This window comes from Styela clava, chromosome 13 (genome assembly GCF_964204865.1).
Source record: "Styela clava chromosome 13, kaStyClav1.hap1.2, whole genome shotgun sequence".
In the NCBI taxonomy this organism is placed as follows: domain Eukaryota; kingdom Metazoa; phylum Chordata; class Ascidiacea; order Stolidobranchia; family Styelidae; genus Styela; species Styela clava.
Genome location: NC_135262.1, coordinates 2,496,786 through 2,512,796, shown reverse-complemented (window position 1 = coordinate 2,512,796; position 16,011 = coordinate 2,496,786). Strand labels below are relative to the sequence as shown.

Sequence of the window (16,011 nt, the reverse complement as noted above, 5' to 3'; positions counted from 1 at the left end):
TAATCATTTTTCTAAATTGTAAGAGACTTTATGGACACCCTATTCTATGCCTATTGTACTTTTCTGACTTTTGATTCGAAACACAATTAATGTAACTAGCGCCAAACGTAAATCTCACGATTCTGAGAGCATACAAGGGATCAGAGAAGCGGTGCACTTGCATAACAATGCCGACTTAACAGTGGTCGCGAAAAATATTAAGATACTGAAAAGGGTTTGCGAGCTCAAAAGTTTAGAAAGCCCTGGTCTAAAGCATTTCATCTAAAACAAAAACACCCGGGACATTAGACAAATTAGTCAATGATGAAATAAAAACATGGGGTCCAAGCCCCGTATCTGTCACCTTCCTAATGAGCAAGTTACGAGTACAGGCTTGAACATCATTTCACCCATAGTGTGTTATAAGCTAACGTATATTCGTTTTGTTAAATTCTGGCAACATTGCCCCTGGTACAAAAACCTTGGCAACCTCTGATTTAACCTGTCCTCCGTCTATACTCCAATATTCCTGATGGAACCTTCACAAATTATGTTAGTTATGTTACAACTATAATAAATCAAATCACACTGAGCTTAGGTATGCATGCAAGATAATTAATTTTTTAAGTCGAATTTCCATTTTTATATTTATCCTAGAAAATAGGAATAAAACAAGACGACTTAATCATATGGTGTACCATGGCATTGTCCTGTTACCAGTCAATTTCAGGTAAAGGATTAGTCTAATATCTGTAGCTGGGCCACTCAGAAAAGTGATTGCCCACCCATGCACTAATGCTTAACATAATGCACCAAGCACCCAGCCAGTACATTCCTAGCTTAGAAATATTGGTCCAACCCCTTTCAAATTCCAAAATTCCTTTTCCAAAGGTCCCACCTGCTTGTGGACTTTCGTAAGTTGGTCCAGGTTGCTTTCAAGAAATGATATTTTTTGTTTCTGAGCGATGGAACCTCCGAGCTCTTCAATTTCATCTCCTTGCTGTTGCTGAAAATAGGAAATAATCGATAAAAATACTGAGAATAGAAAACACAGCAATCAAATAGAAATCTCACACTGTTATTTATAAAAGCAATGGCCTATAAGAAAATTCGGTACTCCTGTAGTATGTGTACCGGGTTGGGGTTAGGCCATGATTTTATCCCAATTTCCCTTATTTTTGTTCTATTACGAGTTCGGGGACTGTCTGTGTTAGCCAAGTGAATATACCCCCTGCCCATAGGTTTCAGTCCCTTTACACAACTTGATATAAAATAGGCGAACAAAATGAGTTATCTCTATATTGGTACACATACTTCTGGAGCGCTGAAAATTGATCAGTAGAAAAAATCAAACTCATAAATATAATACAAGGTGTCCATCATAAAGTCTCTTACAATTTCAACTTTGTTATGAAGTCAGTTCTCAATATATATATTAACCATGTTTGTTGTTCCTTATTCAGTAATTGTTTACGTATTTATACTTCATTTAATACACTTATGAGAGCCAAAATAATATATGGTATCAATAAATTCTTTCTTGCAAGACTTTATGGACACTCTATATATTAATTGTTTTTCTGACAGTTTGACTTAAACACTTCTATATATATCATTTTATGATGTGGAGGTCGAAGTTAAGAAATTTTTATTTTTCATTATTTGTAAAATAAGCAATCAGAAATGGCAAAAATATATATTACAAAAAAAGGTAGTTTTTCAAATTTAAATTTAATCATCTTACACGTGGGGGACCATCATAAACAATCCCTCAGAAAGCTTAAAAATAAAACAAATTTTAAGATATTTAAAAAAAAAAAGATTCAATAAAGCCATCTCATTTTCTCACTCGAGAGTTGTGAATACTGGCGTAATCGTTGACCTTGCATTTATTCATGCATAACAAACCCGGGCCAGGAGTATTGGAGGCCCCACTTTGTCGTCCCCTATGAAAGGCTTCATCTGGAATATTTTTGGAAACAAAAAGTCACAGGCCAAATCATCTGGTGCCCGCAAAAGTCTGTGGCCAAACAAATGTACCAAAGCAGCCTTTTCCCCTGTCATGCCAAGCAGGGCTGTCTGCTACAAACATTATTTTTTCTGATCTGGAATGGAAGGGAATCTTCCCAAGAGGGTAATTCTTGAGAAGAAATTTGCTTTGCATTTAGCTGTATTTACTAAAAACTAATATTCTTTATTATTATCACTATAATGGTTATTTATGCACTTATGAACCCCCAAAACTGTACAAAAGCGGGAGTACGACTAGTGCATAATACTTGGATAAGAATTCATTAAAGATTGAATAAATATAATGGTCTTCACACATAGTGAGGAATAAAGAGTTCCAAAATGGGGGGGGGGGGGGATCTAACAAAAAAAAATTGCAAAACCACCGATTTAATTGACAATTTCGATGTTAGTTAGTAAAGCTCGGACTAGCATAACAACCTAACAAACACTAACTGTTTTTGGTTCAAGGCTTGGGATTTTGCTTCAAGCAAACCTATATGGCAAAGTAGAGTAGTTCCCAAATCTTATACAACCTCACATTTAACTGCTAAAACATTCAAATCTTTTATCACTGGATTGAGATGAGAACAAGCGAGTAACGCAGTAGGAATTTTACAAGGTATGCTCTGAACTGATATACAGGGTGGCCCAAAAGTAGGTATACAGTTATTTTATTTATTTTTTATTACCTTCCAAGCAGCTAGAAAACTAATGTAAAATTCACACTAGATTTATTATCTAAAAAACTAAGCAATTTTTGTGGTACTTAACAAGTAACATGAAGTGAACTGCAAGTAACTTCAAAGCATATAGAATAGTTTAATAACTGTATACCTACTTTTGGGCCACCCTGTATATATATATATATATATATAGGTGTACAGTGGTTCCCAAACCTCATGGAATCTCGCACCATTCGAGCCTTTTATGGCTGTAGCTTTCAGGCGTCTGGATTGAGATGAGAACAAGCGGGTAATCTAGCAGGAATTCTACATGTTATGTTCTGAACTAGTCACGCTAACTAGCAATAAACTTACTTTTTTGACTCTGTTATGCAAGTCTTGCACGAACATTTTTCTCAAATTATGAAGAGTATGAAGTTCTTTACTGACAGTTTCTTCAAGTCCCTGGAAGTAGAAAAATCAAGTTATTTGTAGAGATGGATGAAACTAAAAATTTATTATTCTGAGTAAATTTTGAAATAGCATTCAGAGTATGGAATATAAACAGTATTATCTTCTAGTAAGAACCAGAATCATTCAGTTAAAACCGGAATCCTCATCATTTCCCCAACAATTTACAATGCCCCGGGTTGACATGGGAACCAAACCAGAGATTACAACAAAGTTTTGCATATTTGGTAAATCCAAAATATGTAGTAATAAAAAAATTCATGTATCGGTTGGGTTTCGAACCCTTGACCTCTTACTTTCAAATCCTGTTTTGCTTGCTCTCTTCTATCAAATTGGATATGCAAATCCTTTAATTCCTGTTCTTTATCTTTTTCATCTTTCTTTAATTTTTCAAAATCTCCTTGGAGTTTTCTGTTCTCTAGCTCAAGTTTCTGGAAATCACTGAAAGATAAATGTGGGAGATAAAACAATGCAGGGTTTCTCTAATTGGGCCTGTAGCTCCCCTAGAGGGCCACGGAACAGTTCTCTAGGGCAGGGCTATTCAACTGGAATCCACCCCTCTCAATTATTTGATTCGCACCGCACCTAATTCTTTCTTTTGGATCATTAGCCCCACTTTTGAGTTTCCTTTATATGATGATTTTTACTGTTTTGAATATATATGAAAAGAACTATAACAACCATAATCTTGATTAGCTAATAATCATTAGCCAGCCGAGGAGGCGCGCGTTTAAGGATGCCGAAATATAATTTCTGAAAACATCGGACTCTGAGTTTTGTATGCGGATCTTCCGTAAAAATAGTTGAGTAGCCCTGCTCTAGACTGTTCTGGAAGTTATTTTGATAAAAACATTAACGTATAAAAGGGGGTTCTTAAACTCTTGGTGTTATGGGGCTTGTCAAGAGCTTGAATATTTATTACGAAGCTCCATAAAAAAGTTAATCTAGACGAGAGCGAAGATTTCCACTAGATACCACAATTACATTGAAGGCCCCCCCAACGTCAGTGAAACCTGGAGCTCCGCGAGCTATTAGTTTACTTATTAAAATACTGACTTCGCTAATTTTGTAACAGTCCAAAGAAGCATTAACAACATTAATAAAATTTGACAATGTTAGCGTCAGAAAGTGGCAACGAGGCAGAAATTAGAATATGTCATTATCTATAAGTCCGTATAGAAAACGCCATATTTCAATTGTCGCCTTTTGACACAATTTGAATATTTTTTAAATACGAAACAGCAAGTACATCAGTCATCAAATAAAGTAATTTTAATTTACTCCGGAACATTAATCGTTAAGTAATAATGTGTTTTTATGTTTTTATTTTCATAAATGCATTGTCCGGCTCTGTGAATAATAGTCCATCACCTCACGGGCCCTGTAAAACCAAAAGTTCAAGAATCCTGCACTAAGCCATCACAACACTTACTCTTTGACTTCCTCGATGGATTTAGTTTTCTTATCAATCTCATCTCTAAGTTGTCCGACTAGTTCACGATGGGCTTCACTGTGGCGTTCCAATTGTTCTTCCAAAGCAAGTTTCAATTCTTCAGCAGAAATATGAGATTCCTGGAGAGAAATCTGATGTTTAGTGCAGAGTAAAGTAGGTATTCAGATGATTCTAGTCCAGCTGCACACTAACACAAATATATTTCTGTCACTTTTTGTCCGACCAAATTCAGACTTTTTCAAACAAGCAGTTTACAATAATAATATAGATTTATGTTGGCATCAGACGAAACATTACAGAAATACATTTGTGTTAGTGTGCAGCTGGACTCTTTAATTGGATAGAATAGTCATGTTTATTTCAGCTACAGCATCCTTGCAGTATACGCATACGGACTCACTAGCACAGTGGTTCCCAACCTGGGGATCGCGACCCCCCTGGCGGGTTTGACCCCCCTTTTTTTAGTATTATAAAAGAAAATCAGGCAGAGATGAGGAAGAAGAATTGACATTGCCTTTGTTCTTTAGGCCCCCATGTTTACTAACTTTAAAAGGCATAAAGTACGGCGCTCCGGTAGTATGTGCACCATGATGGCGCACAACCTGAACATAGTATGTGTACATACATTTTCATCAGAAATATGGGACTCCTAGTGAATATTGCAAATGCAATGCTCGGAAGGAGTTAAAACATCTTTTTTACTATAAGTTGGGGTTCACAAGACAGTTGTGATATAATATGATAGGGAGTGATAGTGGAAAAATGCTTGTCTGAAGTAGTCTGACCTTGGTCAGATAAAACGTTACAGAAATACATTTGTGTTAGTGCGTAGCAAGACTCTTGGATCAAATAGTATAGTAATCATTTTTCAAGATTAGAACCACAGATGAACCAGAATAATTTAAGATAAACAATGAATCCTTATTTACAGTTTTCAAGAAACGTAAAATGAAAATTTTCAAATGATGCGATTCTAAATAACTTCTTAAATCAAGTATTCTCAAGAATACTGGATGAAATTTTATTTCAATCAATCTAAGAATTGATCTGGGCGTACCTGACTATGAAATTTATTCAATAGATGTTTGTCTCATCTGAATTATCCATTACATTTTGCTTAAATTCTATTATTTATTTCTGCACAAACATACTAACCCAGTGGTCGGCAACCACCGGGCCGCGGCCCATTGCCGGTCCGCGGGAAGATTACTACCGGTCCGCAGAAAGGTGACACAAAAAACGTACAATGCCCTAATAGCGTTGTTACCAGTGTGTAAAGTCAGGTTTTCAAAATTGACAACTACAAAAACGAAATATTGAAGTAGGACGAACGTAAGAAACACAATATACCTTTGTTTTTGAATTCATTGTTAACCTAACTTTTCTAGCGCATATAATTTATTCAATTACATCAGTTCGTCTGTAATTTGTATAAAAGTGGTCCGCCAAAATTTTGGTCAGATCTTACCGGTCCGTCACTGAAAAAAGGTTGCCGACCACTGCACTAACCTATTCAAACATTTAATTATTTTGGACATTCGTGAAGGTAAAACAGGACGGTCAGGACATCTCTGACAAGAGCACTTTTTATTTTCAATCGTAGGCGAAGTTGAATAAACCATACTTTCATTTTATTTTAATTTTTGCAAACCATACAATATTTCTCCAAATAAAATAAAAAATCCTACTTGTGGCAGAGATTCTTTTTCTCCAGTTGGTTCATTAGCTCGAAGAATTCTGATTTCGTCGTTCAAACGGTCAACGGCGTCTTCCAACGAGCGTTTCTTGTTTTCAACCTCTTTCATATATTCAGTTAGTGACTTCATTTTTGCTTCATGCTGGAAATTAAAACATTGTATGTGTACCAGGTTAGGGTTGTTCAGGTTGTGCGTCATCTTGATACAAATACTTCCATAGCGCCGCGAGTTGTGCATGGAACTAGCTAAGAATCCATTGAATATTGGACAAATAACAAAAACTATTAATAAAGAGTAAACGAGAATATCGGTCAGAGACCGAAGACTTATCGATCGAAAGTTAGTGGATCCCCCAAAACAGCGCTCTTACTCCATAGTGACACCTTGTGTCCCATAACTAATTAATTAATAACTCGCTAATTATACTACATAATTCATCCAAAATCAATAGGCTTCTGGTATGACATATGATGAATGCACATGCAAAATCTGGAGCAGAATCAATCTCGCTTTCGTGAGATAACGCGTGCATCTAACAGACAGACAGACAAATACCTATCAACATACTTTGCTAATCAGAATTAGCAAGGAAAGTATTTATCGTAAAAGGTTGGAAACCACTGACCAAGCGCTTCAACAACTGCTTAAGAGTCGCTTAGAGGTCGGTCGACCTTGTTGACCTTGGAAGTCTTGCCCACTCTCTTCCGTATATATTTTCATGCTTATTATTGTTTGCTTAGAATTACTGTATTATGTACCTGTGTCGGATTTAAATCATTACCTATGAACCAGTCTACAATTAAAACGGTGCTCCCGAAGTATGCGAACCAAGATGGCGGACATTGGAACGTAACATGGGTAACAGGTTGGGGTTAGGCGATAATTTTTTTCCAATTTTCCTTATTTTAGTCCTATTATCAGTTCGAAGACTAGCCAAGAGCCTCCTGTAGTATTTATACCTAAAATTATGGCCTAACCCTAACCTAGTACACATATTACATTCCGATGTCCGCCATCTTGGTTCGCATACTTCGGGAGCCCCATTAAAACAGTATGACATGCTATACCTGTGAAATAAGTAGTTGACAAGCTGCCAGTTCTTGTTCATTCTCCTCCATCTTTTTATTTGAATCGTCTTGCGTACTTTCCAAAGCCTGACATCTAGTGACGAGCTGTTTGACTTCCGACTTCATTTTTGAAACAAACAATCGAGCCATAGTAAATTCCTCTTCAAATTTTTCGCTGATAGATTCAGGGATTTGCTGAAATAAAAAAACATTTCAAAATTGAGCAAATAATTAAAAATAAATCAACAAGTTTTTCAAGGGGATGTAGAAAGGAATTTTCAGAAAAGAGGGGGGGTGCGGAATTCTAAAATTTTCCAATTGTAATTGCCAAGTCAGACTGTGAAAGCCAGTGGGTCCAATTCAGTTGGAGGATATACACCAATATAGAGAAAAAAAAATTCTATTAGACTTTACGAAACTATCCTCCAAGCAAGGGTCTTAATAAGTAGTCCCACTTTTGAATATTTAAGTGGTTGAAAATTGCTTTTTATTTATTTCAATATTTTTGTGGGCCCCAAGGGATCCATTTTTTGTGTGCGACTATTCCGTCAAAATTGAAATATGCGCTCTTTTATGGCAGTCTTTGCTATTAGAGATCTTGTGGTCGTTCAAAGTTATGAACACTGCTGTACTGGTAGGATATTGTGACATACTCGCACTACTATATTTGAAGCATGTGCTCTGAAATGCATTTCACAATTAACAAAATTGGCACTCTAGAAGTATGTGTACCAATATGGAGGTAATTAATTTTGTTCGCCTACATTACATCAAGTTGTGTGAAGGGACTGAAACCTATGGGCAGGGGGAATTTCCTCTGGCTAACACAGACAGTCCTCGAACTCGAAATAGAACTAAAATAAAGAAAATCAGAATAATATTATGGCCTGACCCTAATCTGGTACACATACTACGGGAGTACCACAAAGTCTCACCTGATCTTTATTCCCGACAGCGACTCCAATTTCCCCCAAATCCTTGAGCAAAGAATTCATCATCTCAGCAATTCTTCTCTTGTGATGTTCGCTCACTTCTTGAAGATGGGAAACCTCAGTTTCAAACGCCATAAGTTTTTTCTGAAATCAGAATATAATTAATCAAGTTATGCCAAAAGGGTATGCAAACACACTCAGCAACAACTAACGTTTTAGTCAACAGCAAAGTTGTCACAAATCAGAGAGTAGCAGCAAAGAAGTTGTTAGAAATGAAACATAATTAGATTTTACTGCGAGTATAGGAATAGCTATAGCAAAACAAAACTATTCCATTTGAGACACTGAGAAGATTAGAAACCAGAGATAAATATAAACATTAACTTACAGTCTTTGTCGCCATTTCTTCTGAAAGTTGGTTAACTTCTTTCGATTTATCGTCGACCAATTGAACTTTTCTGTCGTAATTTACAGCGAGTTCTTCCAAGGCTTGTAAAACATCTTGCACTTCTTCTTTTGCCGCGTCATTTTCGCTCTAGCAAAAATAAAGAAACAAATCGTTTTTGGAGGAATTTGGAGCGTAAAAAATCCAAGAATGAAGTCAGACACGCTTTCTTATTTGGGAGGGAATTGGAGACTAAAAAAACTTACTGCAATAGTTTAACTCCAACTAAATGGGGATCAGAAATTGTTTATACCAGGAATAAAACTATGGGGGTAGTAAAAAATTATCCAAATGAATTGAAAGAATCAGAGAAAACGATGTTGTCAAAAATAAATTATTGATTTTTATTACATCATTTTTGCTCTAAATAGAGATAGAGATGTGATAAATATGTGAAAGTTCTATCATAAAATGCATACTATTACATATTGGAAAGTTTTTGGAAGGAAACAAAAAAAGAGGTCAAACAGGGTGGCACGTCTCCCTACACCTTCAATTTTATCTCACTTCAATCTATGCATGTCTAGTGTGATTTTCAGCATGATAAAAAAATAAATTACTGATTTAAACCTTAACTCCCTCTGTAAAAAGCTCGTTTTTATATTGGGGGGAAATTGGGGGGGATGAAGAAATTAAAAAAAAAATAAAAAATGGAGTCAGAAAAGCTTCCTATACTGGGAAGAAAGTTGATCAACGAGGGTTTCGGAAAAAATTCAAAAATATGTGGTGTTATTTTCACCCTCATGGAGAATGAAGAAAAACTGTAATTTAGACAAATTTTTATACTGGGGAGGAAATTGGGGAGCAAGACCTTTTTTTTTTAAATTAGCAAAAAAAAAAGAAATCAGGAATAAAAGTTGTCAAAAAAAATTCAAATCTGGATCAGCAAAAAAAATAGAGATAATCAAGCCTGTCATAGTTTAAATGTCAAGACACCTCTGACATCTAACACAAACCTGCAATCTGGTCATTTCCTCCTGTACATTCTCATAATCCTCTCTTGTCTGTTTGATAACCTCTTCCTGTTCAATCATTTGCTGTTTCAATCTTTCAGCAATTTGTGTTAGTTCATTGATTTCATCATCCTGGTAAAAGGAGAGACGGTTAGTACAACTTTGTTATTTCTTAATTTGCTCATATTTGCACCTGACTATATATGGAACAAACTGTGACGTCATAATAAACAATGCGAATAGCGCTATCTTGTTCATTGGTTTCATCCTCCTGGTGAAAAGATAGTTTGATTGAAAAAAAAATGTTGACTATTCTCCATTATTTGGACTAAATTTGAAGTTGACTCAATTTGTGGACTTTGACCCAAAAAGGAAAAACAGCAAAACTGTCTTAGAAAGATGAAGGAAAACATGAATTTTTGAAACTGCCAGGCATCTTCAAAGGGGGGATTCTGAAATATCTAATTGCCAAGTTTGGCCGTAACAGGTAGCAAGTAGGACTTCAGACATGGGTCTTCCAAAGTTTTGTGAGTCTAAACTCTCGAAAGCATTCTAATCTACGAAAAATTGCTTTGTATTTTACAGAAGAATTCTTTTTTTTACGGCGCTCCGGAAGTATGTGCACCAAGATGACACACAACCTGAACAACCCTAACCTGGTACACACATACTATGTTCAGGTTGTGCACCATCTTGGTACGAATTCTTCGAGAGCACCTTTTTTACAATTCAAAATGGGGGTTCAACCCTAGGGATGGGCAATATAGAATACCGAATCCGGAGGATTCGAATCCCAAAGTATTCGAATCCAACGGGATCCTATAACAGGATTCGGTTTCCGCCTCTCCGGCGCCAAGCGTCAATTTTTGTATTTCGGGTTTCTAATTTATCAATTATAGACGAGCGTTTTTCTCGCGTGGAAATCTCTCTCGTTTAATTAAACTTGCGTCTGCTCGCAAAGAACCCGTAAATCGGTAAACATCAAACACTGTAATTTCAATCGGCATATTCAAGACAAGAAGTCGGCAATATAACCTCACAGCGAGGACTCGTTATTGCACCATTTTTGCGTTTTCCTTCTTTGCTATCCAGCTAGCGTTATTTGTGCCGACTTATTGGTGATATTCCGATAATCTGAATGCAACAATCTTTAATTGTTTACAGACGTGCCTTGCCTCATTTTAAATTAAATGATTTTTCGCGACCTACGAATTTTCCCCAAAAAAATGATGCAAGTAAACCAAAAGCCAGGCGTTAAATGTTATAACATTACTCGCCATAAATTTAGATCAAATATTATTTACGAATAATTTTATTATACCATTTTCCGAAATACAAAGTTATATCGCAAAACGCGAACAACTCTCACATTTAAATTTCAGTCTTAAAAGATTACATATTTTTCGGTCCGTTTCTATCGTTCAATATAGACGCACGTTTGATCGAGTGTCTGTAGTATTTTAGTCGCCGATAAATTTTGAAAAAAGTTGCCGCATCTGGCGAAGATAGTGACGTATTGAATTTGAGTAGGGCTAAGTCTGGGTAGATAATGATTAATGATAACATTTCTATCGTTCAAGATAGACGCACGTTTGATTGAGTGTCTGTTGTATTTTAGTCGCCGATAAATTTTAAAAAAAAGTTGCCGCATCTGGCTAAGATAGTGACGTATTGAATTTGAGTAGGGCTAAGTCTGGGTAGATAATGATTAATGATAACATTTCTATCGTTCAAGATGGACGCACGTTTGATCGGAAGTCTGTAGTATTTTAGTCGCCGATGAATTTTGAAAAAAGTTGCCACATCTGGCGAAGATAGTGACGTATTGAATTTGAGTAAGGCCAAGTCTGGATAGATAATGATATGTAACGATAATCATAGAAAATGAGTTCGTCTTCAGATGTTATTACCTAATAACTAAGTACGAAATCGCGTTTACGGGAACTTGGTTTTACGTGTCTTGCTCTCACAGAATAAAAGGTTGATTTTAATTGATAGTGGTTAAATTTAATATTTTACAACGACGCATAGGTTGCAGTGGCCACACGCTGGTTCTCAGCGGGTTTGTTTTAGTATACTCGGCAGACTTACATTAATAATGATTTAACGCCGTTTCATGTCTATTTTGTATTTAACCGCTTACTATTAAAGTGTGTAAAGCGTGTCTTAATTTAGCATATCAGTATTTATTAGTATTTAGGGATTACATACCTTTGGAACAATTGAAGGCAAAAAATATTGTAATATTCCTAAATTTTATTGTCCTGGGAACTGCCTGTTTAGTATCAAATGAAATCCAATGTTCAGGACATTTCCAAATAGATAATATGATATATGGAACAAACTGTGACGTCATAATAAACAATGCGAATAGCGCTATCTTGTTCATTGGTTTCATCCTCCTGGTGAAAAGATAGTTTGATTGAAAAAAAAATGTTGACTATTCTCCATTATTTGGACTAAATTTGAAGTTGACTCAATTTGTGGACTTTGACCCAAAAAGGAAAAACAGCAAAACTGTCTTAGAAAGATGAAGGAAAACATGAATTTTTGAAACTGCCAGGCATCTTCAAAGGGGGGATTCTGAAATATCTAATTGCCAAGTTTGGCCGTAACAGGTAGCAAGTAGGACTTCAGACATGGGTCTTCCAAAGTTTTGTGAGTCTAAACTCTCAAAAGCATTCTAATCTACGAAAAATTGCTTTGTATTTTACAGAAGAATTCTTTTTTTTACGGCGCTCCGGAAGTATGTGCACCAAGATGACACACAACCTGAACAACCCTAACCTGGTACACACATACTATGTTCAGGTTGTGCACCATCTTGGTACGAATTCTTCGAGAGCACCTTTTTTACAATTCAAAATGGGCTTCAACCCTCAACCTCCCTGGCTATGCCGCTGACAAAAGACGCCACACCCCCAACACACCTTATCATCCAACATCTTGTATAAGTTCTGTTTATCTTCATCCTCCCAGGCCACATTGTTTGTTGCTGCACCAGATGAAATAGACGTGGATGAGTTGTTCGGTGTCACGGTCAATGATCGAGGTTGCTAAGTAACAAGAAGAAAAGAAATAGATGAAACGTCAAATTTGAGCATAGCATTGAGAAACTCTCTTTACCGTTTCTACCAAATATCTGGACTTGCTTAGTAATGTACAGAACGTAAAAATTTTAATATTTTCATTTCTTATATTTTCAAGGGAGTTTTAGCTTCCCTGTATGTTGTAGTTGAGTGACATGGTCAAGAAGCGCAGTCGCTAGCAATAAAAAGAGAAAATGTAATATACTAAAAGTGGTACAAACAATATCGAATGACCCCTCATCTAAGAGATCTCTAGGAGTTTGACAAGCATGCCTTTATTTCCGATGCATATTTATAGCAGATGGGCCAGGATTATGTGTACCAATATGGAGGTAACTAATTTTTTTCCCCTATTTCACATCAAGTTGTATAAAGGGACTGAAACCAATGGACAGGGGGTATATTCACTTGGCCAACACAGACTGTCCCCGAATTCCTAATAGATATGAAAAATCGGAATAAATTATGGCCTAACTCTAACCTGATACACATACTACAGGAATACCTGAAAAAGAGCTGTGCCAACGAATAGATACTGGACTACTAAGTTACTAGTCTAAAGCATTAAACCAGAGATATTTTGCAGCTTACCTCAGCAACATGGTCTCCACTTTCTTTGCTAGCTTCATTAGTAATAGCTGCAACGACTGCAGCGGGAGTGGGGGGAGCGGCCGCTTTATTTTCTTCTAATGCTCCTCGCACCTCCTTGGGCTTGACCTGTTCTCCTTCTGGTACTGCCTCACCTGGTAAGAGAAAATTCAGAATTGTTAAATTACTTGAGAATTTGATAATCTGTTATACTGAATACATTCTGAAGTAGTGGTCTTGATTCCTTTGTGGCCCATTTTCAGTGCCCGAAGAAATTTTAGGCCCACAAAACCTTTGATAAATTTATTTTTTTTCAATAAAAAATGATTTTTTTGATAAAAAATGTATGGTACAGAAATATGCTTTTTTTTTCCATTTACATTTCAAAAAATGATCAAACATCATTGCAGGATATAATTTCTCATTTTAAATAAATAATTAAATTATTAAACAAAAACTTTTTCATATAGTCAATACAGTAAGAAGTGTTACCCCCCCTTTGAAAATTCTTGGCAACGCCCCTGGCAGGGAACCACTGTACTGTCCTATAATGATAAAGCTGGCCAACCTGCTCTCCATCTTAATAGTTCCTTCTCCATGTGAGCGATGACGTGAGTTAGATGCTTGTTCTTGTCTCTCTCTTTCTCATATTTCTTTCTCCATTGCTCGGCTGTTAATTCTACGTTCGCTTGTACGGAGTTCTTGATGGTCTTGGCTCTGATGGTTAAAAAATTAAGAGTTTGTTGAAATTTAGGTCGAAAAATGGTACTCCCGAAGTATGTGAACCAAGATGGCGGACACCGGAACTCAGTATGTGTACCAGGCTAAGGTTAGGCCATAATTTTATTCCAATTATCCTTATTTTAGTTATATTACGAGTTCGGGGACTAGCCAAGTGACTCTCGTAGTATTTGTACCTGAAATTATGGCCGAACCCTAACCTGGTACACATACTACATGAATAACCTATTTTTGCCATCCCTGATTCGAATATTCGATCTATTTTAAACATCTCATCCAACAAGCCATCAAAAAATCTCCAGAAACTGAGAATAAAACACTATCACTCACCTCACACCAAAAAGTAGCGTTGACTTTGTCTCGGATTCGTTATAACTCGCAGGAGAGCAACAAATAAAAATTGTGGTTCGACAATTTCCTCCTAAACTGTCCTGCAGGATACGTGTCATTTTACTATCACGATATGGAATGTGGGTTTTCTGGAAAAGGTTAATAATTGCATTGAATTTTCCGATGGAAATAGAAAATAAAAATCTTTGAAGATAATCTTCAGCACAGATTTCTATCTCTAAAATATAAGTACCGGTATCTGAACTTTTTAAACTCATAACACATTTATTTTCTGTAATACCAATCATGACGCAATGAAAATAAAATTTTACTTTATAAACATTAAATTACAATGAAGATAAGTTTGTTAATATACAGGTGTTCATAAAGTCCCTTCACAATTTCAATTTTGTTATGAAGTCAGTTCTCAATATATCTTAACCAGGTTTGTTGTTTTTTATTCAGTAATTGTTCAAATTATATTTACTTCATTTAATACATCTATGAGGGCCAAAACAATATATGATATCGATAAATTCCCTTTGCAATTTCAAAAGATTTTAAGACTTCATGGACAACCTATATGTGAAGTTGTTTAATGTTACATATGAGCATGTTTTTATTAACATAAGCGGTCACAGCATAGTTGATAGGGGGTTGTTGCACTTATATAACGGGCTACCATTAGTAAGAGTTGCAGTCAGTTTGGTTGCGAGCTCATGATCATGATTTGACTATGTCTTGTGTAGGCTGAGATCCTTGCCCAAGGATAAAAACAATGTGACCTGTAATACATCAGCTATCACTTGCATTTTTTCTATTAGTATTGTTTTATTTTGGTTAAAGACTCAGGTCGTTGCCTTGAGAAAATGTAAAAACTTGTTAAAAATAGTTACTGTATAGGCATATATCCTCACATATACCGTAAATCTTCGCATATAACCAGACCCCCCGAAATCGACCCTAAAACAATAAATTTATAGAAATTTGTTTATAAGCGGGAAGAGATCACGTGTATGACAACCAATCAGTCTGTTATCACTGTCATAGCGTACCAAGTGCGTGCACGAATTATATGCGAAAATATACATGGTATTACATCCATTATACTAAATTTAAAATGTTTTTTGAATATTCAAACAATAAAAACATTTTTCAAACTAAAATAAATTATTTTCCTCCAATCAAAATCCTACCTTTCCATCAGCTAGGGCAGAGATGACATTTCCCAGAGCAGAGAGAGATTTATTGATATTCTTTGCTTCATCAAGTAATGTGCCTTCTGCTCCTGTTTTGCCAACCTGGGGAGAAAAAAGGCCAAAAACGTGTATAGTGCATAGCTTATAGTGTATAAACGCTAATGAAGCTAGAAGGGCCCAGATAAGCAGGTACTATGACAGTGAAAAAATAATATGGTCCGGCCAAATTAGGGTAAATGTAACAATCCTAACCATTAATCCAATTTATATTAAACCACCAGGGAAACGGTTTAAACCAGTTTAAACCTACCTAGACTGGCAGGCCATGTACTTGTGTCTTGAAAAGTTACATTTTATGAACTATATTTACAATGTTACAAAAGCAACAGCAG

General features: G+C 36.0%; 1 protein-coding gene across 4 annotated transcripts in view; it reads right to left on the bottom strand.

Moving 5' to 3' along the window:
• LOC120332705 (kinesin heavy chain-like) overlaps window positions 1-16,011 on the bottom strand; it is a 62,716-nt gene that overhangs the window by 26,338 nt on the left and 20,367 nt on the right. For all 4 annotated transcript variants that reach the window (XM_078119487.1, XM_078119486.1, XM_078119488.1 and 1 more), the window contains exons 8-21: window positions 15,617-15,721; window positions 14,421-14,569; window positions 13,918-14,066; window positions 13,353-13,504; window positions 12,603-12,728; window positions 9,676-9,804; window positions 8,663-8,809; window positions 8,278-8,418; window positions 7,343-7,537; window positions 6,267-6,416; window positions 4,558-4,697; window positions 3,422-3,566; window positions 3,030-3,119; window positions 878-985 (exon numbers count right to left, since the gene is read on the bottom strand). In XM_078119487.1, coding sequence (XP_077975613.1) covers window positions 878-985; window positions 3,030-3,119; window positions 3,422-3,566; window positions 4,558-4,697; window positions 6,267-6,416; window positions 7,343-7,537; window positions 8,278-8,418; window positions 8,663-8,809; window positions 9,676-9,804; window positions 12,603-12,728; window positions 13,353-13,504; window positions 13,918-14,066; window positions 14,421-14,569; window positions 15,617-15,721 — 1,926 coding nt within the window. The remainder of the gene's footprint in view (window positions 1-877; window positions 986-3,029; window positions 3,120-3,421; window positions 3,567-4,557; window positions 4,698-6,266; window positions 6,417-7,342; window positions 7,538-8,277; window positions 8,419-8,662; window positions 8,810-9,675; window positions 9,805-12,602; window positions 12,729-13,352; window positions 13,505-13,917; window positions 14,067-14,420; window positions 14,570-15,616; window positions 15,722-16,011) is intronic.